We start from the raw sequence: 24,980 nt of genomic DNA, 5'->3' as shown, positions 1-24,980 counted from the left end.
CCGATCAATACCATAAGCAGCTCGCTCTCTCAGGAAACCACATCCACTTTGGTATGTTTGTTTATTTGTTCATGTATTAAATTAAGAGACGTTGGGATATTCAGATATAAACCAGCTGTTGTATTACCACATTGTACCACAAGATGGTGCATTGAGTCAATAACATTCTGTTAACAGGCAAACAAAAGGAAAACTATGATCTACTGTGTTATGTGTTTTTGTATAGTACAAAAGTTTTCATCAGAGTGTGCAGTAAGAGCCGAGAGCACAGACTGCTTTGTCACTGCCACTTCCTGTACAAAGGTGATTTTACATAAATGTCCCTAAACTACAATGAAAGTCATAATAAACTTTAATATAAACCAGATCTCCATGACAGGGGTGCGTCAGTAGTCGGTCGACAGACTGAGCAGGCTGATGAAGAGCAGAGCCGAGGAGGAAGAGGAGGAGAAAACCTGCAGTGGAGAAAAGAGAAGCACGTCAGCCTCTCAGTGTGGCGGGTGAGTCAGTGAATGCATCACCAGGTGGATCCTCACCGAGGTCCCGCCGCTGCTCGCCTTCACAGTGTTGCTGTTCAGCTGGACCCAGAAGGTTCCGTAGCTCTGGATCAGAGAGGCACTGCAGCAGCGACACACGTCTGCTCACATCCGGTGGACTTTTTTAAAAGGAATTACCGTGAATCGGATTTTTAATTACCTAAAGTAGACGTCCCCGTAGCTGGTGTCGCTCGGTGCCTCCCAAGTCAGCTGGACTTTGTTCTTCTTAGATCCTGAAGCCTGAGTGACTGTAGAGTCCTACTCACACATTATATACATACAGACATGCATGGATTATAGAGCGTCTTCCTCCCGCTAACATCTCGATTATAGAGCAGCTTCCTCCACTGACACCCAGATTATAGATCACCACCCCCCCTCTTTAACTGATGTAACTTCAGCTGAGCTCCTCCCTTCATACCTTCTTGTTGTTACAGTCCAGAGCGGTGAACATGGCCGAGTTGATGTTGGTGAACTTCCCTACCGGCCACAGCGAAGCTGAGAGCAGAACGCATTTAGCTGCAGCTTGTTTCACACCTGAGACTCGGACACTCTCAGGCATGAACTTATTTCTGGATGAGATGAAGAACTACAGCGATATAGAAGTGAAATAAACACAGTGTAAATTGTCCCTGCAGGGTCACATCTTTATCACACTGATTTAAAGCAGATCTGAAGACAGAAGGAGGTAAAACGCAGTATAAGAAGGAAGGTCTTCCTCATAAAGTGGCCAGTGAGTAGGTTGACTTTTTTTTTTTTTCTTCCCACTGCTGGATCAGGATTAACAACCACGTTCAGATTAAATCTCTTCGTTACCTTGTTGCCCTGTGCTTCTGGCCTGCAACATGAAACCCTTAAACTCCGAGCTGCTGTTCACTCCCTCCACGGTCACTGATGGAGAAGAAAGACAGGGACTTTGTTGTTGTCGCACATTCTCTCCAGAAGTTTTGTGACGGTGTAGAATTACAAATCTGTACTATTTCTCACCCAGTATTCAAGCATCAAAAGAAAATATAAGTAAAGCTCCTGATGAAATAGATTACAGGACCAAATGTCATTTAAGTGAAAATATGCAGCAGTTCTTCAACCATCTCATCAGCAATGAAAGGACAAAAATCTGACATTTAGATTATAACTTTGCGCAGTTATTGCAGGTTAAATCTATAAAATCTGCACAGCTCCAAGGTTTAAGACGAGTCTCTTGGCGACACCGAGGGGAAGTGGTTAGCACCGTGTCCTCACAGTGTGTAAATCCCAGGTTTGATTCTAGGGCCTGTGCGCGTGTGTGTCTCACCGGTAATGACTCCTCCTGGCCTGTAGGTGGAGCTGGAGGCAGTCACGGTGAACGGCGGGCTGTTGCTGGAGGCGCTGTAAGGCGGGTGCACTGGCATCATGCTGCTGCATGAGAAGGCCACCGAGCCGTTGGGGAAACACGCACATCGTTCCACGTGGCACGCGCACACGGCGGCGAGCAGTGAAAGCACGGCTCTCAGAGACATCTGGAGCGAACGACAGGGTGGAGACGGTTCTGTCGGTCACGTGGTTTTTAAATCTTCTCTGAGACTGCAGAACTCTCGTGGCATGACCTGTCTGTTTAGGTGACGACGGTGATCGAAGTCACTGAAAACAGAACTTTTTGGAAATGGCTCCTAAGGTGTATCGCAGTCGTGGTGGTGAATAGTTCTTCTGCACATGCACTAGTTAGCCTAACCCTAACCCGATTGAAACGTTAACTTTAAATGCGGTATTATGCCCTATTCACATAGGATTAATATTACCTAGGGACCAATGGTAATTTGTGAATTACTCCTCCACGTCTGTGTTTCTTGCAGTGCGTTCGCACGGGATCAGCCAACTCTGTATTTTACTCACGCCCGCTGGTCCGTTTCCACTATAAAAGAAACAAAAACACTAAAATACCCCCTAATCACCGAAATGCAGATTCGCACGGGACTCGTATTATCACAGGATATCGGTGTTCGGCAGAATACGGTTGGTAATTTGCGGTGGATTTTTTTATTGTACAAATAACAGACTTGGCGCATTCGCACGGGATTAATATCACAGATGTCCTCCACAATTATTACAAATTACCATTTGTCCCTAGGTAATACTAATCCAGAGCGAATAGGGCTTAAGACTTCAGCCTGTTGTCAACAAAGACTTTTATCTTGAAGCGTGATAGAAACGCAATAGAATACTGAAGAAAGTAGCGGTTATTTAGATGGTTTCTTGTATGATCAAGCTACTGGAGCCTTCGGATCATTCCAGGTGAGGGAAGGTGAAGTTCCCACCATAAACACACGCATGTGTACAAGAGATTTCTTAACTTTATTTGAGGATTAACTCTATGAAGCACCACTAATTCCTCTGCAGCCTTCTTGTATTTCACTCCAGGCAGACACCTAATATCTACCGAACGTGTGCAAAGAAATACTGGAATACCACAAATGTCACTAATTCAGTTCTTTTAAACTACAAGAACTGTGAAAATACTCAAGTAAAAGCAGAAAGTACTCTTAAAACTACATAAAACACAAATTAAAGCAATTTAAATGACATTCATTTTGATATCAATCTGTGAAAATAATAAAATGTATTGGCTTCAAAACTGCAGCAAATGTACATAAATACTAATCTCAGAGATGTGAGTATTTTTGATTCATTAGTGTGTGTGTATATATATATATATATGTATATACATACTCTAAATAGTATGATACTGTAAAATGTCAACGAGATACAAAGCAATGAAACCAATAAAACACAGAAACACCTCAGACGTAGATAAATTGCAGAGAAATTTTCTGAAAAATTACACAAATGTACAAAAAGACCCTAAAAGCATGTTTGAAACATTAAATGGGTACAAAGAAACAAACATTACAGACAATGTCTATTGAGCAAAATATCAATAAAACCATTAGCAATCAAGTCTGAATAATTTCAATTATTAAAAGTTTCTTTTTATGATCTTAAGTCTCTTATTCACAACAAAAATATATATTAAAAACCTTTAAACTCAGTATTTTAGACTATTAATTTAAATAATATAATTCCTGACGTATAATATACAGGTTAAAATTAAATTTCTTAAATTAAGGATCCAAACAATGAAACTTTCATATAGTTTACATAAACTGAAAAATCATTTAATCTTTTTGTTTTAAATAATAGAAGGTATGATTTTACTATTTTTAAATTATTTATATTAGATATAAAAAAATTATTAACTATTTCATATAATTGAGAAAAATAACTGGAAATCATGTTTTTCGTCTGTTCCACTCTTCCATGCTTCTAGTAGTCACCGTAAGCATTGTATGTATTCATATTTAATTTTTATTCAGTATTAGTCTATATTCTTAACATTCTATTATATTTATTCCAATTTCAAACGATTAACTTTTTAATTACGATCAGATTTTTGGGAGAAACTTGGCTTAGTACTACTTTACCTTGAAGTCATATTGATTTGTAGTTTTCTTGATAAATGATCACGATCACGCTGAACCTGAAGTATTATTATATAAACTTTGTACAATATGCATCTGAACTTTCTCACCTTCTGTCCGGAGCAGCTGCTGGAAAGATTCTGTGGAAAGATTGAAATGAGTGCCGGAGATCTTTCTACATGAAAGTGATATTTCTGAATGAACTCACCTGAGCCTATCTTCTCTGAAGTGTTTCTCCTTTGTGGAGGTCACTTCAATTAATGTGATGTGATGTGGCGGCACACGGCAGCCGTCCAATCGGATGGCCTCCCTCATCACCATGGCAACGCTATTTGTGCAGGTTTAAGGTATTCTGAGCGACACAATGGTAAATAATGACTGTGAGCATCACAACAGAGCGAGCAGCTCACGTTTCTGCGGATTAGAACCCAGTGTTGGATGTTTCTCCATTGGTACCGAGCATGTAACCACTGCAGCTCCTTTTAATTGGTTCCCAGCAGCTCTGCAGCTTGAATTACCCATAATTAACCCAAACATGTGATGGTCAGGCTTTTCACTCCTATTTACAGCAGCAATTGTTCTCCTCCTCACACTTAACCCACATTTATAAGGAGCAAACAGCCTTGGTGACAACCAATAATGTAAGAATGCCAACAATCTGACTATTTGGGGCTTGTGTATGGGTCCATTATAAAAGCACGTAGATGGAAAGTTGCGTGAGGTCCTGGTATTTTTCATGCTCACATTTGTCTGCATAGAAAGAGCCTGTCAGAAACCCAATAAGCTCTTTCGCTTCATGGTCCTCGACAACAACGGAGATCCACAAACAGACACTCGGAACACAAACACCCACAGATCATGATGTAATTACTTACCGGTCGAGATCAGATTGTGCTCGATGTGGCATCTGGAGTAACATGAATTGGAGCATCAGACTGGGTGATGAACCAAAAGATGGAGGCTCCAGTTTGCATAAAATGTGAAGAAGCTCGCAGAAGTGGTCCTTCACAGGTGAAGGTTCGCTGCTAAAGATCTGAGAGATTCATACTTACCCCTCACAAGCTGACGAGCCAGAGTGGAGAACTGCTTGAAGGTGCAGCAGTTTTGATATAAATGGATCTCCACTCTTCTGAAAGAGCAGCACGTTTTGTACCGCTGCATAAATCGACAGACGGGGACGCCGCGCTCCTGACATTTGGCACATAAACGGACATTGCAGAGACGTACCGGCTTCAGCATTGTCACACACCCATCACTCACCAGAACTGAACCGGGTTCCAGGGTCACACCAGGTCTTCTGTCATCATGACACTCTCTAAGCTCTAATGAGAAGGCATCTACTGCAGTAGTCCCCCCATCTGCTAAACCATTTATTTAGCTGTTATTGTGGACTTTAGAGAGGCTGACTAGTTGAGGACACTTTTCTCAGACCACTCACTCCTCGACACGGACAACTGAAATGATTCTCACAGTACAGCATTTTGTTTTCATTTATATTTCTCACATTGAGGTTGCACCACAGATGAACACAAAGGATGAAGCGTGTCCCAGTGTGTCCTATTGTTAGTCTATCTTCACATTGTTCGGGGGTATGAAAATATGTCTATTAGCACACAAACTTAACAGGGCCTAGGTCAAATGAGGGTCGCTAAAACAAAAACAAAGGAAAAAAAAAAATCTTTCCATCCTCTCGTGGGGGAGGATTAACTCTCATCGCTTTAGCAGTGTCGATGCGGGACAACATGGAGGTGAAGAATACAGTGAGCATGTGTCGACCTTCCAGGTGGTTGATAAGGTCGGAGTCAAAGTCCTCAGCAGCAGGCTTCTGTAGCACCAATAAAGAGGTCACAGTCTGAAGACTCCTTCAGGGGCGTGGGGCCTTACAGGACTGGCAGCAGGCCTTTCTGTAGTACCAATGAGAGCACAGTTTCACCTTCAGGACCAGGGCACAGTTGGCCGTCGGCTTGTCTTGGCAGGAGTCGTCCACTGCTACCGAGGCTGCCGGCGCCGCCGCTGGAGAAACGGAGGAGAGAGGATGTTGAAACGGGCTCCAGGAGGTATGAGACGGTCATATCTGGACCTGCTGCAATACCTGGTGCTTCTGTTGGACAGCTCTGGATCTCACAGCTCTGTCGGGCTTCGGGTTTTAGGGCCGAGTCGCAGCTGTGGCCCCGGGTCACCAGCTCCTCCCCCTGGTAACACTTCACCTCTCGGACCTGGACGCCGCTCCCGCAAGTCTTACTGCACTGAGGTGGTGAAGCAGGAAGTTACTCCTCAATTCATCCACGACAATGATTAAATGTCCACCTCACCGTGCTCCTTATACAAGCGGCTTCATCACTTCATGCTGTTGACTAGTTTGACTTGAATCTAAGACCTTGTTCACGCGACAACTCTGGGTGACTCTCAACTATGAAGCTATCAAGTCCCAGGAGAATGGGGGCTGAGAGTCACACACTTCTGCAGTAGCAGCATTTCAGAAAAGTTGTGTTTTTCCCTGTTTTCATGGAGGCAGAGTATTTTCAAAAAATTCCATCTTGTGAGCCATTTTCAAAAAGTTGTGTTATTAGTGGGTCGGAGCACCGTTTGCCAATTAATGAAATCACACTAACTAACTAACTAACTAAACCAGACTCCCAAAATCTGACGAACATTCCCATTTTCACTTGGAAACGTTTGAACATGTAAACGAGGCTTTAGTTCGGACTTAAACTCCTCAATCGCCAACAAGGTTTCATACTCTAAAGACCTCGGGTTTCATGGTGATGGTTTCTATGTTGATGATCCACAGCTCTCTATTGTGTTTTTAATGACCTTCATTGTTGGGAGTCACGTGAGGTTTCATCGAGTTCATACAAGGTTGACCATGACCCTTTGATTCTGGATCAGAGAGTTTTTATAGAAGAAAAGAAAGAACAATGTTGTCAATGTGGGAGAAACTTTCTCCTCCGTTATGAAGTATTTTTCTATTTTCATTTTCACCTCATCCATCTTCAGTGAAGTTGTTTGAGTCACCTGCACTAAGAAAACTATATGAACTTTTAATGGGTGATCATGAAATGCGTACTTTTTTAAATTGCTCATAATGGAAAAAAATATTATACTTGAAGGCCTCACCATCAGTTTTATACGTTTTATCTTTAAATTATTATTTGATATCGTATGTATTATTGAGATAAAACTGCTTCTCCCTTTGTACTTGGAATCCTGTAGTTTCTCACTTACCTGAGCATCTGCACTTCCGTTTAAGTTAAGAATTTAAGTGTTTGCTCTCAACTGATGCTGCTGGACTTATGAACACATTTCTACAGAGGTTTTTCCACAATAAATTGCTGACCTACAGCTGGAGCTTTGCAAGCCTCTCTGACGTCAGTTCACCTCACGTCATGACGTAACCAAAAAAAAAAAAAAAGAGTAATCTGTGCCAAAATCATGAGAAAATAGCGACCCATGCTCATTGCTTCCTGATTGTATTTTGAACCAAGAGAATGATTCTTTAACGTTGCAGTTTCTCAAAAAAATCTAATTAAAAAAGAAGCACCACAAACGTAATCACTCGAGTTAAGTCCACATGTATAGTTTCTATATTTGGAGGCCTTCCGATGTTTATTGATGTATGATGTTCAATGATATCGCCGTAGGAAAGCCACTGCGATGCTGCCAGATCCGAGGTCCGGATAATCGAGGTCGAACGACACTGTGTATTGGAGACGGCAGTGTTGGTTACCTGTGACCAGGATGTGGTGAACCACTTGGAGCAGGGTCTCTGGAAGCAGGACGATCTGGTCTCGGGTTTGTTGGCTTGTTCGCAGCTGCTGTCGGGAAACTCTTTGAATACGCCCCCTTCCAGGCCGGCGCACACCACCTGGCGGTGCCGCACGCCGCGCCCACAGGTGGCGTTGCACTGAAACACAAAGGCGAAGAGGACCGCACGAGTCTTTGTAGATGAAGTATGACGCAAGGAATCTGCACGACGAGCTGCGTTTACCTGCTGCCACTCCTGTTCCACCCAGTGGGGGGCGCAGTCTCTGTCTCCACAGGGGTAGATGGCCAGCGGCCGCAGCGAATGGTCGCACTGCTCCTCCGACATCACGAGGCCGCTCAATGAGCGGCAGGTGACCACGCGCACCATCCGGCCCTCCCTGCACACACCTGAGCACTGCGGCAGTACAGGTAACGGAAGAAACAAACAAACATTACAAAAAAGTTGGGACAAAGTGGAAAAATATGAATAAAAACAGAATGGATCGTTTCAGGATGATAACGTTCAGTCATGTCAAAAATGTTGGGACAGGGGAAAATCTATTATGTTCTATCGATGAGGCTTATATGAAAAGGGCCAATATAACAACAGTGGGAACTTGTAACTATTCACAGGATTTAAAGAAATGTCTAACTGAGGATCCTCTTGGGGGATTTGTCTTTAAGAAGCTCTGAAGCCTGCCAAACCGCCAAAAATATTGTTAAAATTCAAAGAAAGCATGGATTTTTTTGCACCAGAAGGTTTCATTAAAATTCACTTTATGTTGAGATTGTAATCATTTTCACAAGAAATCGTTGGGTTTTTTGTGAAAACATACACATTTCTATCCCATATACTCTGCACCACAACAAGGAAAACCTTTCAACTTTAAATTTAAAGGTTATTATGGCACTATTTCACCGGTCTAGCCCACTCAAGATGAAATTGGGGTGAATGTCCCCTGAACTGAAATGTTTTGAACACACCTGGTAAAAAGAAACATTGCATAAAATCAGGAATATTTTATGAGTTCACTGTCACGTTGGAAAGCCTCTGCTTGATATTGTCATTGCTGAATGGGAAACTATTTTGCGGTGAGATTAATCAAAATAACAAATATCTATAGGAAACTGGTGCTGATGTAGTATTTCAGTTAAATGTGTCACTTTTAACATCTTTTCTATAGTTTATGCTCCAGCAGCAATCAATTATTAGTTTATGACATTTACAGATCATTGCGTTCTGTCTTTGTACCACTGTGTTTTACCTCTCAGACCGTTTTATCTGAAACCCTGCGACCAATAAGGCTGGAGCGTGAACTCACGGGTCCCCAGTCGGAGACGGTCCAGCGGCGGTCACAGGGCGGGCCTTCACACTCCTGACTCTCCACCGGCTGGGAGGACTTGTTGCACAGTCTCATTTCCATGGAGCAGCGGACCTCTCGAGTGCGGACGCCTCGCGAGCCACAGCGAGCCGAGCACTGTGAGAGAGAGAGAGAGAGAGAGAGAGAGAGAGAGAGAGAGAGAGAGAGAGAGAGAGAGAGACACACACGTTCAAGTTTTGGCTGCCTATTCATTTAAACACAGTGGTGTTAGTGGTATTAGTCATAGCAGGTTCAAGTCCAAGCCTTTCTGTGCACAGTTTGCATGTTGTCTCTAGATTGTTTGGTTTACTTTTAATGCTGATTCTGAACTGACTTGGTGTGAGTGTCTGTTTCTCTGGGGAAACAGGAAACACACATTTTATAGACAAACTCACATGTGCCTCTTCTTCTATCTCGTAATTTAAAAAAAATTGATTCATTATATTTCTTGAGATTATATTTAAGATTTATCTTTTTAAAAAGCACAATACTTACTAATAGATACATGTGTTTTTTCCATTTATATATACTTTATTATGCAAAGAAGTCGAATAACAACAATAATGTAATACTTTCCAATAACTAGCAATGATGTAATAAAATACAATAATTGAGAGAGTGCTGCACAGTATTTATTTCCAATCTATTTATATACATTTTTAATAGGCAAGCTGCACAAAACCTGTAAAAAATAGCTCTTATTTCAATGAAATTATGTACTTTTATAAATGTTTTATTACTACACTATTGGCTGCTCTTATATATGCTACTCCTCAATGTAATAACTTAATAGATAATTGGAAATATATTATTATACAATAATGGCTCACATATCCCACTACACTATTGGTAAGTTGTTGCATTATTGTCAGGTATTAATTAATTGGTTGTGAGAAGTTGAAAGTGTCATTTGTAAAGGAATCCTGGCCTGTGGCAACCAAAAAAGACAATGTAAAACCAATAAAACATATACACAAGTACCAACAATAAGGAACAGTAAAGTTTTATGTCATTAACTCAACGAGTCTTTCTCCTCTTTCCTTTCTGAATTTGTAATTGTGGAGCTTAAACCTCAACTTGTCTGGCTGTTTATTGATTTTTATACTCCAGCCTGATGTTTTATTCTCTTGCTTATCCTTGGACGGTGAACAGCGGAGACGGTTTACGGGGGCACCCACCTCGGACCACTCGGACACCTCCCACTGGGGGCCGCAGCTCTTTCCCACGCAGACCTTCCGGTTGGCGGGTTTGTGCAGGTCGTGGGACAGACACAGGGAGTCGTAAACGGAGGAGTCGAGCCCGGGCGACAGCATCTTCCAGCAGCGCACCGTGCGGTACTGAACGCCCTCTCCACAGGTGCGCGAGCACTCGCTCCACCCGCTCGTCTCCCACCTGAGGCGACACGGAGGAAAGCACTGCTTTTACTGAAGGTCAGCTCTACGGCATCCTTTCGCTCACTTTGCACACTGAATATATTGAGTGTGAGTTGAAGTGACGGTTAAATGTGTACCGTGGAGGACACTCCTTTCCGGTGCAGAACTCGTGCGTGGGCTCCGGTCTGGTCAGAGAGTCGCAGTAGCTGTCATCCACCTCAGTGCCGTCGTATCGCACACATAGGGCATAGCTGGTGGTGATACCTGAGAATCAAAAAATGATCACAATCATTTAATTACCTAGAAACTAGGGGAAAAAAAAGAATAAAGACAGAAGAAATTGTCCACAGAAAGTCGTGCCTATTTTAACAGCGAGGAGGTTTAATCGTGACGGAGGGCCATTAGTTTCTACCACAGAGCCAAACATTCAGCAAAGTATAAGAGTTGGATTGAATCTTTTAAGAAAGCGCCAACCTAATGGCTTTGAATGAAAGCTTATGATAAAGTCCACCTTAAAATACATTCAGTTTTGCGATATTGAAGGAAGAGTTGCAAAAAGTACATTTGTCTTTGAGATGCAGTTTTCAATGTTGCTTCTCCAAAGGAAGTTGACTGTTTCAGATTATTTTGGAATGTTGTCGATTGGACACGTTTTTAAACTCGAAGGTATCCCCAGCTTTTTTTCTGAACGATGGAAAAGGGGAACCGTGTCCCTTGGTAGGCCTTGCTTCTACACATGAATACATATTGCCTGACAGGCACAACTCAACTCGGTGTTTACCTGTTGTGCAGGTGGAGCTGCACGGCGCGTAGGCAGAAACCTTCCAGCGATACATGTCTGCCAGACTGATGTCTGGCTCCAGACCCACATCGAAGTCATTGCTGGAGGGAATCACAGACAGACAGTTTCTGCAAAGCAGTTTCCAATCTCGGCTACACGATTCAAGCTGCCGAGGCTTGTAAACCACAAAAAAGGTGTGTATCTGCTCCCTCGTACCTCTCGGTGTTGGCTTTCTGGACTGCCGACACCTGCTGCAGCTGCACCAAAATGCCCGGGTGTGTTCCAGTTTCTGCGCGTGCAGAATCGGAGTGTGTGTCGGTGATTGCCACCACGTCGGGTTGCATCTCCAGCCGGGGGTCCGTGAGCAGCTCTGCATCTGCTGGAGGCTCGACTCTTGTTTCCGCCGGGTCACCGTGCGTCTCTTCAACAGTGTGTGTGTTGGTCTGGTTGTAGTGTAAAGCCTCCTGCAGCAGGTGGGGGGTTTCTTCAGGCAGGCCTGCAGGGTGAGCACTCTGACTTCCTGTGCAGGGACACCAATCAGTGAAAGAAATGATTGATAAATAAAAAGCCCTATGGTATAATCTGAAAGAATATCAGGCTAAAAATGCTATCGGAAAGACAATGAATCTTTTCTACCAGGAAATGACAGCAGCAGCGTGTTTTCATCAGCAGTGGACGGCTCGTCAATCGAGTTGGAGGAGCTCCCTGGATGGAGAGAAGAATAAGTGAAAACCTCCCCTTTGTAAAATCCCTGAAGGAATTGTCCCACATAATGACAAATATTTCAAATATCGTTAGTAGCAAGTGAGAAAAAAAGTCATTGGGAAATAAAAACCACGAACAAATGATCTGGTTGAAAATCGTGGAAGATATTTTCTTAATGGCAAAGCCAACACAAATTCCAAGATGCACAACTGGAAAAAAGGAGGAAATGGACTGAAAAGGACCATGCAGGCTGTGAACAACGAGCATTGTATAAAAGTATAAAATTTATTTTTTTTTAAAGTCTTATTAGGCTGATAAAACATGAAGTGGCATTTATTCTGGAGTTACAAGAATGCTCACTTTGTACGAAATTATACTAAACGTGTGACTTACTGTACGCAGACGGCGCAAGAGGTCCGGGCTCCTCCACGTCGTTGTGGCTGAAAACATGACTGACGTCAGCGGGTCTGTAGATCAACATGGCGGCTGGTGGCGGTGGTGGAGGTGGGCTGGACGTTTGGATCTCCCACACCTCCTCCTCCTCCGCCGCCTGCACATGGCTGTTGTAGCGACGGACGGACTCGTCGCCTAGGCTGCTGTTCCCCGAGCTGCTCTGGAGCCCCCGGACGTCCTCGCCGACCTCGGCGTCGGTGTGGTTCACGTGTGAGTGGGCGGGGCCTGGGGGGGTTGCTACATCTGCCACGCCGTGAGACTTGAGGGGTATCGTGTACTCGTAGGTGATGTAAGGGAGTTTCCCGTTCAAGTTGTAATACTGCACACAGAGGGACAAAATCACACTAACAACTGTACATCAAGCAGAATGTAATGATGCAAAACTCTTTAAATGTTTGCCATTTTTTGTTCACGTAAGACTGCACATCGTCGCCATTGCAACATCAATATGTGCAATATAAATGTTTCCACGCTCTGCATACCAACTTCTATGACCAATCAGAGGCATAATTTAAACTTTACACCCTTCTGATATTTTAATGCACTATGAATTCATGATCAGCAGAAAGAAAAGTTCCATTAATAGCAATCAATTCACACAAATTGTGTCATTAACCAATTTTTTTTAATGTAATCAATTCACAGCCCTTATTTCATACCTGGTAGCTACAGGACAGAAGTCAAAAGGAACAAAAATAATGAAAACACGGCCAATAAATCACAAAATGCATGATTCTAAAATGTTGCTTGCAGGATAAATTTTTTTCTTCAATTATAACACACTTTTTTCTTTTTTTCTTTTAATTAAACAATATTTAAAGATAGATTCACGGTTCATGTCTTTTGGGCTTCGTTTTCACTACATTTCAAGTGACAACGAATCGTTCTTGCATTTTTGTTTCAGAAAAGCTTTGTATTTACAAAGCAACATTCTGGAAACAATGTAGTTTTCATGTAGGGCCACTTGTGGGTGCTGTTGTTTGTTTTTGTAATGAAACCACACATAAGACTTAGTCGTCGTTGAACTATTTTCTATCACACATCTGGTTTGATATCATTAGATTCTGTTCTTGTTCGGGTCACATATCACACAACATCCCAGCTTGATGGTAAATAAACTTGCGTTACCATGACATTGAGGCCCAGCTGTGTGGGACCCTGAGCGATGATGTACTCCAAGCCGTCGGAGAACACGTTGCTGGGGCGCCGGTATTTGAACACCGTTCCCGCCACGTGGAAGTTCTGAGGGTTGTCGAACACAGTGTTCCCATTGAAGAAGAAATGTCCTGCCTCATCCGACAGAGCTGAAGAGGAGCGGCAGCGTCCAGGGACATATGGAGAACGGTGACTTTCATAACCGAGGTACCAACATTAACACCGAGCAATAACTTCAACATACAATATGAGAGATGTAAGTGATGCCACCTTATAAGAGGGACTTACAAAGCCATGTTTTGGTACAAAGTGGTTGTATAAGAAGTGGTTTATTTGTCGCATCCTGCACGTATATATTGTCTGCAAAATTAATGTTGTGGAAAAATGTCTAATTGAGTCAATATTGACAACTAATGTTGGCAGTAACATGGTATCAACTAACTACTTATTTGACTAACGGTGATTATTGTTACAAAATGTGCAGTTTTTCAATATATATTAGCTGTACAACTGATACTATTTCAGGTGAACTTAACCAGCAAACTGAGCCACAGTAACACAGGATTACAGTTAGTTTGCTGTATCTGAATAAGATTATTAAAGAAGGCGACAGTAAACCGAATCATCACTAATTTCTTGTAACATTGCAAAGTTTAATTGGTTTTCTTTTGCTCTTTACTGGTTAACTGCTGAATTTACTCGCTTTATGTGAGGTGTATTGACCTTAAGTTAAGTTGTAGGTTCTCACCCAGGATGTTCTCAGTCTTGCGTCTCTCCACGATCTGAATGTCTGAAGAGCCAGCGGGGATGTTGGTGATGAGCACATAACCTGAAGACAAAAGCAAAACATCCACTTTAAACTCTGGTGATCAAAACGTGATGGAAGACATTTATCGGTTTCTTCACTCTTTTATTAGAGCTGTTGCAGTCTGACCGCACAGTGAATTCTTCCATCATTTCCTCTTAATTACTATTTGACGTGAATTATTTTAAATTAACTTTAGTTTAGGGCCCACATACAAATCAGTTTGATCTCAACTGGACCAGAAAAGTAAAAATAAAGCTTTTCAACCTAAATCCAAATACTGATTTTCTCTTCAGATTAATGTTTTTTTGTTGACATTTTGTTCAACCTGTAACAAAATAGGCCCGCATTTTCTGTACCTTTCCAATGACTATCAGAGATATGTCAGGATATAGGACGTAACTCAGTGAGAGGGCGTTCAGTGGTGCACATCTGTATACGTGCGTGTTTGAGTGTGTGTTACCTAACTGTGTGAGTGCCTTCCTGTACGATCCAGAGATGCGCTGGCATGACGTGCCGTTGCCTCCGCACACACCACACTGGTCCACTGTCTTGCTGCTGTACAGCTGCCCGTCGCAACCTACAGGCTAGAGCGGAAAACGGGCTGTTGATTCAACCAGTTTTACACGTTTACATACTATCTGGATCCAAATTGACCCATTGAAAAATACCCTAAATGTAACATTGTTTTACTCCCTAAAATCCAATTATTTTTCACAAACTGTCCCAAAATACATAAATATTGTAATATAAATCAATTGGTGTGGCTTAAAAAAAATGACTTCAAATGGGCTTCAACTTTGATTTTATTGTTTGTCTAAAATAGCACATAACCATGTTTTTAACCAAAAAATTATTTTTAGAAAACTGGGGAATTCTACAATGAGAGTGTTTTTGGAAAAGGTCAAAAGTGGCCTGCACCATTGAGTGAAGTCATGGAATATAAGCAGTACAGGAAGGTAAAAACAAAACAAAAATGAAGGCGGTATCGACTATGTCCAAGAAATAATCCCACAAAAACAAAGAGGCTTCTGTTGCTTGGTGGGATTACCTGACAGACGCCTTCGATACAGACTCCTCGGTACTTGGCGTCGCGGCAGAAGGTTCCGTCGTGGGCGGGAACCAGCAGCTGCCGCTCCCCGCTGACCGTGGTGCACTGCAGGTCACACGGCTTATTGGAGATGCTGATGTAATCAGCTACAGGGAGAATTTAACAAGACATCAATCTCACTTGTATGGCAGGGGAACTCGGCACACGTTTTAAGATGGTTGACGGGGGCGGTGTAACCTGGATAAAGCGGTATCCACTGGTAGTATCTCCTTCCAAAGGCTTTGGAGTTGAACTGGGAACACTGGTGTTGCTTGAAGCTAACGCTGGAGCTGGGGCAGGACTGGGAAACACAACACCACAAAATCAGCTGGGCAGCATCACACTGGGGAATGGATTTTCTCTAAGAACAGGTGGAGGGCATACCTGATTGGCACAGAGCTGGTACTGTTTGGGGGAGCCGACACAATACGAGCTGTTCACATTCTGAGTGGTGGAAAGCCTGAAAGGGGAGACGGGACGGAGCCGAGCGACATAGTCAGGACTTACAAGACGGATTCATTTTTCTTCGTTTTAATTGACTCTTGCTCTGTAGCAACAAGGTTTAAAATAATTAGCTGTCCATTGACTAAAAACTTGTCATTAGTTTTTTTGGTGGATTAATTGCACTTTTCTTTGAGTGAGGACAAGGAAATAATTAATCACAGTACAAAAAAATCTTGTGTTGATATCACGAGAAATTTGTAGTACATCACGCAGCCCGAGTGGGTAGATTTCCTTCCTTTCATCTCCATCAACCCCTTACAGAATTATCTGCCTCGTGAGCTGATAAATGCCCTTCTGCATTTACTGTAAATCACAAAAGAAAAACTAGACGAGGCTCAAAAGAAGGAGGTCAAAATGTTTTATAGTAGAATGAGTTTAGGACTGAAATGTGACAGTAATGGACACCATTAGCATGTGTGTTTGTGTGTGTGAGTGTGTAAGTACTATTTGCACAAAGCTGCAGTCATTATTGGAGCTGCTTGTTATAGAAACGTCGCTCCTCTAAAGTCTAAATGTCACCGAATCACTGTTTATTCTACGAGGAAGTCGCAGTGGGCGAGTTGTGGGTGCGTAATGGTCTGCAAACCAGAGGAAGCCTTCAGTCAGACGAAGGGTCACAAACTGTATCGTGTATCTCTGTTTTGAAACAGGGGTGTTGAACAAAAAAAAAAGGCTACAATTTGTCCCACCAAGCGAATTGTACAAATGTCAAAGAAAACATTGAGACCTGAATTGAGATATCGGTGATGCTGCCATGAAAACTAGGTACCTCATTACGATCAAACTCGCCTCAAAGCCACGCTCTCAGGGTGAGTTTGCAAAAAACATTCATAATGGAAAAACTATAGGAGATGTTTTTTTGGACATTGCACCAGAACATATCATTAGAATTTGCTTTATGTTGAGATCGTAGTCATGTTCAGTCATAATCGTTTGCTTTTGTGAAAATATCGACATTTCCATCATTTATACGCTGACCCACAACAAAGAAAAAGTTTACATTGAAAGGTTATTATGACACTATTTTTTAAGTGTGGCCCACTCAAGATAAGTCTTCCTGCTGCTGACATTGTTGATGGCTGACATCAGATAATAATTGCCAGGTTGTGTCAGGGAGTTTACGAGTATAATCAGGTCGTGCAATATCGTCCCTAATTTTCCCCAATACCAGAATGTAGAATAGGAATTTCAGTTAGGAAATGTTAATGCAGCATTCCAGCTGTTTATGGACCAAGAAAATCTTGAGGTGTTGTTACTGATGTGGAGCAGAAGTAATATGAGAGATTGGTGAGACTACGGAGTGTGGGGGATGTTTAGTTTTCAGTATGGCTGTGTACAAGGTGAAATGTTAAATCAGTGTATAAAAAGAGCTTTACTGGACACACTCATTGTGTTTTCTGTCCTGCAATTGCAGTATAGTAAATAAGTTGTCTGAAACAATTACAAAAATGACATTGTTTTTTTTAGCAAATCTCCACTGTGAAGCAGCATTATACCTCTATGCGTACTGGAAATGCACAAGATCAGGCCAAAGCGAGGCAACTGTAAAGAAGAGTACACATTTGGTTTTGCAACATGAGTGGACAACATTCGTGGACCAGCTGGTGGAGATAAATCTGAAGCATTTCAGCACTTTAAATGTTTGCAAAGTTTTACAACAAGCGATTTCTTTGCAGTGCCTGTACCGAGAAAATCCAGAAAGCACTCTAGTTTATGGCTGATTCCGTGTGTGTGTGTGTGTGTGAATGTGTATGTGTGTGAGAGAGAGAGAGAGAGAGAGAGAGAGAGAGAGAGAGAGAGTGTTCGGGAGGTCCGACAGAAGTCCAGCTCGGAGTTAATGCATCTGTCTTTCGTTAAGTACACCCCCCACAGACACACCTCCCTCTTTCTCAGGCCCATCCTCCAACTCTGTTTAGACACCGAGGTACGAGAGACAGCGGGAGGAGGTGAGCGGGAGGTCACTATGCAAGAGTGTCACATCTAATTGGCAGGAGGTGATGAAGGGGGAGGACGGGAGAGGAGGGACCAGGAGGAGAGGAGGAAGAGGAGGTGAAGGGAAGGAATGAGTGGGGGGGGGGGGGTAAGACAGAGGGCCAACAGAGAGGGCAGAGCGGTGTTAATCTTGGTTGACAGAAACTTCCGCGAGTCTGACAGGGCATGTCAAATGTACCAGCGTGGCTGCAAACACACTCTCTGTCAAAGCTCTACCTTCTCTATGGTGCTCTCCACCTTTACCGCTTTTGGAAAGCCACACAGTCATCTGACAATAAGTCATACATCCACCTTTCTGGTGTCTGTAAGTTAAAGAGTTTAATACAAGTTTGCTGTTTGACAAATAAGTCGATATTAGATTGTTGGTTTGTTTTCTAATCATGCTTGGAAGAATAACTCCCTGTTTACGCAACGTTTCAAGTAAAAATGCATCATTTTTTGCATTTTCGTAAAAAAAAAAGCTTCCTTTTTACAAGGCAACATTTTGAAAACGGCAGATATGCTGAAAATGATGTAGTTGGCATGCCAGGCCACGAGTTGGCGCTGTTGTTTGTTTTTGTAATGAGATCACATTTCACAGTATAAGGCACCGGTTGGCCGTTTCCAGGTTCAACAATTTCAGCTGGAATAGTAAACACAATGACGGCTAAAGATCTTTTCAACTCAGAGGAAAAAAATGGAAACTACTAATAGTCATGCTAGGCCCCCGTTTACGCGACAACGTTTCACGTGAAAAAGCATCATTATCATGTTTTTTTTTGTCGTTTTATTTCTTTCTTTTTTTTTTAAGAATATTTTTGCATTTACACAGCAATGTTTTGAAAACAATGTCCATTTGAAGAGAAAGTCGAATTGCTATTACGTCGTGACTCTCAACTATAAAACTACCAGGAGAATATGGCATAACAGATGATTCAGGTTACTGGTGGAAAAAAAAAAAAAAAACAGTACCTCTGTATGAGACAGTGTCTCTCCTGACTCCTTACTCCTCCCCCACAGTTCCTGGAGCAGGAGGACCAACTGGACCACTCGCCCCACCACTGGAACACCTCCTCCTGAGAGAAGAGATACAAAGCAGCCAGTCAAGACACCATAACAGAAAGCACTGTGCATTTCTTCACGTACAGTTCGGGGGCTCGATAGGTGGAGGGGAATTTCAACTGGGCCATTAACCAGTTTCGCCATGGCAACAGGATCATATATGTAGCTTAAATCTGTAACTTTCTCAATTGATGATTGATGATGCCTTGCAGTTGCCTCAGACCTCGAGATTTTCAAAACTGAGAATGGCGCAACTCCTTTGGAAGAAAAAGGGGTTGAAGTGTTCCAGTTTACGAAATACTTTGCAAGTCAGCCAACAGTATGGATGTGTCCAATAAAACTTATTTTTCCAGCTCTTTAAACATCATGCCGCATTTTACTCGCAGGGACATAACTTTATGCACACAGACAACACTGTGTAGGAGCTACACGTATGAGACGTTCAAACAATCAAATAATGTCTACTTTATATTATTATTTGATCTTTTAGAAATAATAATTGTAATCTTTTTTGTTATTATTTTACATGCTCTATAAATAGCAAAACACTTGGTCATGCCAACATGGCACAGGGACATCAAAGCTGCCTGAATTTACCCTTAAGATACCAATTTAAATGATTTTATTAGGTCTGCTCCACAACAACCCCAAAAAACTACACAGCACTCCCAGATCCAAAGCAGCTGGAACGCAGCATGACATGTTCATGTTACCATTTCGCCTCTTTAAACCGATAGGAGACCATTAGAATGAGCATGATGTAATGCAGGTCTAATAACAATAATCAATAATTTGCAGTACAACCAAATATCCTGCTATTAAAAAAAACACAACTGTTGTCACACACCCAGTTGCAGCAGGAAACTGCTACTTTATTTGTTTGCAACTGTCGGGGTATGCTTGTGTCTGCACTCAGTTAAGTGTGTTTACAAACTGATGACAAGCACATGTAGCTGGCGGCATCCATGTGCAGTAGAAGAACCGTTCGGCAGAGCAGGTTGAAACATGTCCGTGTGATTACGCTACCTTTTTGTTGGCTTGTTCGGCGCGGCGACTCTCATCGTTGTGTGACGGCAGATGGACGTCATGCAGCTCCGCCCTCCCTTCACTACTGTCCTGACAGACACACACAGAGAACACGACACACAAACACATGAACATGGCGAACAACCAGGCGGAAGGCCCCACATCTTTCGAGGGACTTGGTCTTCTGACAGTTAAGTCGAACTTAGATGCAAAGCAAAAGCAAAGGCGATGCCTCCACAGAGCCGCGTCGCCCAACGCACACTTCTCAGAACTTCTAATCGTGACAGACAACACAAGTTGGGGTGCTCAGACCACGAGGGCTGTGATTGGTCCGCTCTACTACATCATGGCACATGTTAAATTCTACATGTGATCCAGATGATCATATAGTAAATGAAGACTTTATTGGAGAAGCACTGATAAAATGACGAGTGATCAGCACAGAGTGGACGGTTGGCTCGTTCTCGCTTTACTCTGAAAGTCCAAACGCTTGCAGATGAGATTACCTGTTGACCTTGTGTGTGTCTTTGACCTGTGATGGACTGTTGACCTATTCGCGGTAACCCGTTTTTACCCATAATCAAATCTCGATTAACAAGAACTTTAATTTGACAAGTTTTGAAAGTCGTCTCTATTGAGACTTTTGAAGGCGCTGACTTAAAAAGTCAAAACTACTGTAGATTACTAAGGTGTCATGACTACTTAGTATACAAATGGGAGTGCATATTCTAAAGAGATGAAGAATGTTTTACCAGAATTATAAGAAACTAGTTTTTAAAGACAGCTTTTTATCTCCTTCAACAACTTTAACTAAAGCTTTCTGGTGCTTCTCATAGAAAGTTAACAATCCTCAGATAAATTATAGCGGTGCTCCACCAACTCTAAAGCACAAAGTGGCCTCTACCTTGTGCAAAACTCAGTCACTGTTTGATTTCCGTGCACCGGAAAGGGAATATCAAGTGCCTTTACAAGCACAACTTGACAAATGTGTCTCAATGTGGAGTAACCTTGACACTTAAAGAAATGATCAATTTTCAATCAGCAGTTTTACTCTGATCTTTCCCGTGGTGCACAGGAAGAGGAGATTGAGGAGCACCAGCATGAATCAGAAGGATGTGGCTTGCTTTGAGTCTTGGGGAGGTGCGACTTTCCTCATCCATTTTTTTTTTTTTTTTTTTAAACCACCAACATGCAAACACATACACAACAAGGCTCAAAATCCCACCACCGTCTCCTCTCAGCAGGGTCCTAAACAAGCCTACACACGCTCCCTGCACTGTCGGATTGCCCCGTGGCTAATTCGACACACACGCGCACACACACACACACACACACACACACACGGACGATGCAGTCATCATGGTTTGCTATCAAAGAAAAAAGCAATTAAAGTGCTAAGTCAGTGCAGAACAACTCACAACTTGTGGCCCAAGGCATTTTGGCAGCACCACTAAAGAATGTACAGATGAAATACATATTCTAAAAAGAAAAATACCACCAGTACCCGGCCGTAAATCATTTGGTACCGGGCCACAAAGAAAGAACAAAAGCGATTGAAATTTCTGACAGTCTGCATTGAATTTTAGTTTGAAAAACTCTTCCCGTTCATCAGCACTTTCCAGCACTTGACCTGTAGCAGTTCTTTTTTTTTAATGCATCGTAAACAAGAATCCGACGTAAATTATGGTTTCAACAGGTGGTTCACACACTCCAAGTCCACTCTGCATAATACAGTATGTGTTGACCGGCAACATAACGAAGCCATGAGACCCTCAAAATTGATTAATCACATTGACAGCGAGCCCCCAAAAAAATGTAGCACAGGTTTCTATTGCGGCTCCTACCATAATGAGAATTGTGAAATAGTGGAACATGTTAAAGTGCACTTGATTACACTGGAGCCAGGACATAAGGAACACACTTTAGGTTTCACTGTTATCACCTTATCAGAACCAGATGTAAACAAGCTCCACTGAGTCTGTCTTATATCATATAAATTACATTGTGATAGCCGTAGAAATATATGTGCATAATATAAAATAATATATAATACTATTAAAAATGGCTGTTATTTAAAAAACAATATTATTAAAACGGCTCCCAAGGTGGAACTTTTCCAAAATGCTCCTTTCTACGTGGAAAAACACAACTTTTTGAAAAAGTTACAATTCCGTCGCCTTAGAAATGGGGGTGGAACACAACTTTTTGAGAAACGGTCCGACTCCATCTCCGTGGAAACAGTGGTCAAATATAACTTTTCAAAAAAGCTGCAACTGCACATGCGAACCACGGTTACAGTAAACAGTGTTTCTGCATGAGTGAGCAGATGAACAATACCAGTGACACGGTGGAATGACTTTCAGTCCATTTTCACCTGGAGACTTTAATGATGAAAGTCAACTGTAATAGCAATCCAAGTTTGTCATCTGTCCGTGTACTCGCCATGTTTCCAGTGTATTGTTCTCTACTTGCATGTGTTTGTGGTTTCGCGTCAAAAACAACACAGCACCCACTAGTGGCCCTACATGCTAACTACATCGTTTTCAGCTAGTCTGCCTTTTTTCAAAACGTTACGGTATAAACGCGAAACTTTTCTGAAGTAGGACCTGAGTCAGTCTTGAGCAAAATCGAAGTCGTGCATGTTGATGTATGGTGCAGTCCTGATCAAATGTAGTCTTTTATTTTTGTTAACTTTTTGCTCTCCCCGAGAGCTTTAGCCCGTGTGCCCCACCAACCACCACCTGAAAACTCTCTGGATCCGCCCTGAACTTTTGATTTTGATGACTTCCAAGCTCGTTTGTTGTGCAGACTTCAGTCTAACAATGCATGCTGCTCCCAAAGCATCTCATGGAGAAAGTACCGCAGGAGAACAGTGACACTGGGGCGTCTGGAAACACTTCTCCTCCGCAAACTCCTCCACAGACGGAGTTTGGACCAGAAAGGACGGGGAGAAAAATCTTCAACATGCAGTTTAGAGGTAAAAACAAACAAAACAAAACAACAATAGCGAGGTTTAATTAAAAGTGACAGACTTGTGAAAGTGAGCGAGCCCCCTCTCCCTCCCTCCCTCCCTCCCTCCCTCCCTCCCTCCCTCCGTCCTCCCCGCCTCCCTCTCCTTCGACACGGAGACATTTACCTTAACGGTCCAGCCGCCGGTCAGCGGGGCCGCCGGGCGGAGCAGCAGCGGGAGTAGGACGGAGCAGACCGGGAGAGCCAGGCATCCGTTACCGAACATGGTTCATTCATGTCACGGAGCGACCTCCGCTCCCCTCCTCTCTCCCCTCTCCTTCTGCCCTCCTTCCTCCTCCCATTTCGACCCCCCCTCTTTTTCTTTTTTTCTTTCATTTTTTTTTTTTTTTTTTTTTTTTTTTTTTTAGAGCGCGCGAGCTACGCCTTCTGGTGCTCATCGCGCGCACGCGCACGCCTCACCAGGCGCCACTTAGAAGTCACGTGACGTTAGCGTGATTTGTTTATGTTTTCATAGTTCACTATTCTTTAATTTGTACATATTATTGTCTTCAATTTGTGTAAAAGAACTCTGAAATACAACAACATGAATTATCATTATTATTATTATTGTTGTTATTATTATTATTATTATTATTATTATTATTATTATTATCATAAAATGTTTTTGGTTAAAAAAATACTGGCTTAAACTCTTTTTCTCTTCTATAAAGCAGTGATGGTCTATAGAGCAGGGGTTTGCAGCCTGTGGCTCTTTGGCCCTTCTGTATTGGCTCCCTGAACCTTTCGCAAAATTATACCTAAATAAACATTTTATCTTGTTTTAATTTTATCTATGCACACAAAGTCATGTTCAACAAGACTTTTGTCTAAAAAAAGAAACTCAGCATTTATAGAAACTCTATAAATTCACTCGCATATGTTTAAGACATAAAAATTGTTATACTCCTTAAAATCAAGTCAGCTTCCCTGGTTTGATTCCCACAGTCATCACTGTATAGGTCCCTGAGCAACGCATCTAACCCGCTCCCCATGTACTATAATGGCATTCTATAAGATGGGTCAAATGTGGAGCATGGAGACTAGAGAAGTGGGCGTGGGATCGGAAAGCTTGCAGGTTCAAATCCCACAGTGGGCAGGTCATCGCTGTTGCTCCCTGAGCAAGATCCTCAATCCCCAAAAAGCTCACCAGAGTGCCTTAATGTGGCTGAGTCCAAAAAACTGACAATTGTCAGAGAACTGCAGAAATGGCAATGAAACTGCAACCAATATCAATGTCCATCTGTTTGTAATGTCCAGAAGTGGGACCAGAACGGAGCCTTGAGGAACTCCACATGAGTTCAACTTGAAAACCACCCCGGACCATTTTCCATGTGAAATAGTCATGTTTTTCTCTGCAAAATTGCTTAGTGATAACTATGTTGTTATTGGCACTATATAAATAGCCCCAACCTTTTTCAAAGGTGTTTCTACAGCCTTGTAGAGCAGCAAGCCAGGTGCTCCAAATCTGGTGAGTGGCAATCAGCTGCTAAAGAGACATGGGAGTTAATAGGCAGCTCACCTACTTGCAGACACAGCCCTGGGTCATCACACTGAAAGGCAAACTGCCAATATTCTGACTGTTGCTTGAGGAAAGAGACTTGCTGCTGCAGTGATTCATCACCCAACAGTGCATAACATAGATATTACTGAAGTCTTACATGCTGTACCTCTAAATTCCTGAAAACAGAAATGAGACACGACTTTTTCATTTGTTTATTTCTCATTGAAGTTTAGTCTAAAATAAATCATGCCTTTTTTGTGAGTGTGGAGAAAACATAGCCGTTGATGTGTCCTTCTACACAGAAATAATAGGCACCTCTCTCAGTGTTAGTATGTATACTTCAGTACGCATCTTACTCCTGTTGCAGTGTGTTTCTGATTATTGTTTTTGTCCTCTTAGTCATCGCTGTCTAGTCTCTTGGTGGTTGGTTTGTGTGTCCCTGCATGTTA

General features: G+C 42.4%; 1 protein-coding gene across 1 annotated transcript; it reads right to left on the bottom strand.

The window, feature by feature from the left end:
• Positions 1–5,507: 5,507 nt before the first annotated feature.
• Positions 5,508–23,256, bottom strand: LOC308135119 (ADAMTS-like protein 2; the record flags this gene model as incomplete). Its single annotated transcript, XM_080502993.1, has 20 exons — positions 5,508–6,004; positions 6,084–6,237; positions 7,719–7,895; positions 7,980–8,150; positions 9,058–9,213; positions 10,275–10,488; positions 10,607–10,733; positions 11,251–11,351; positions 11,467–11,770; positions 11,887–11,955; positions 12,349–12,727; positions 13,537–13,712; positions 14,312–14,392; positions 14,832–14,955; positions 15,420–15,565; positions 15,657–15,759; positions 15,843–15,918; positions 18,906–19,009; positions 20,022–20,111; positions 23,158–23,256. 20 exons carry the CDS (start codon positions 23,254–23,256, stop codon positions 5,856–5,858), a joined length of 3,000 nt encoding a protein of 999 aa, XP_080359119.1. The 3' UTR covers positions 5,508–5,855.
• Positions 23,257–24,980: the final 1,724 nt, after the last annotated feature.

The sequence above is a fragment of the Blennius ocellaris genome (assembly GCF_963422515.1).
Source record: "Blennius ocellaris genome assembly, chromosome: 10".
Lineage (NCBI taxonomy): Eukaryota > Metazoa > Chordata > Actinopteri > Blenniiformes > Blenniidae > Blennius > Blennius ocellaris.
Note: the sequence above shows the minus strand (reverse complement) of the source record. Positions and strands in the feature narration are given on the sequence as shown.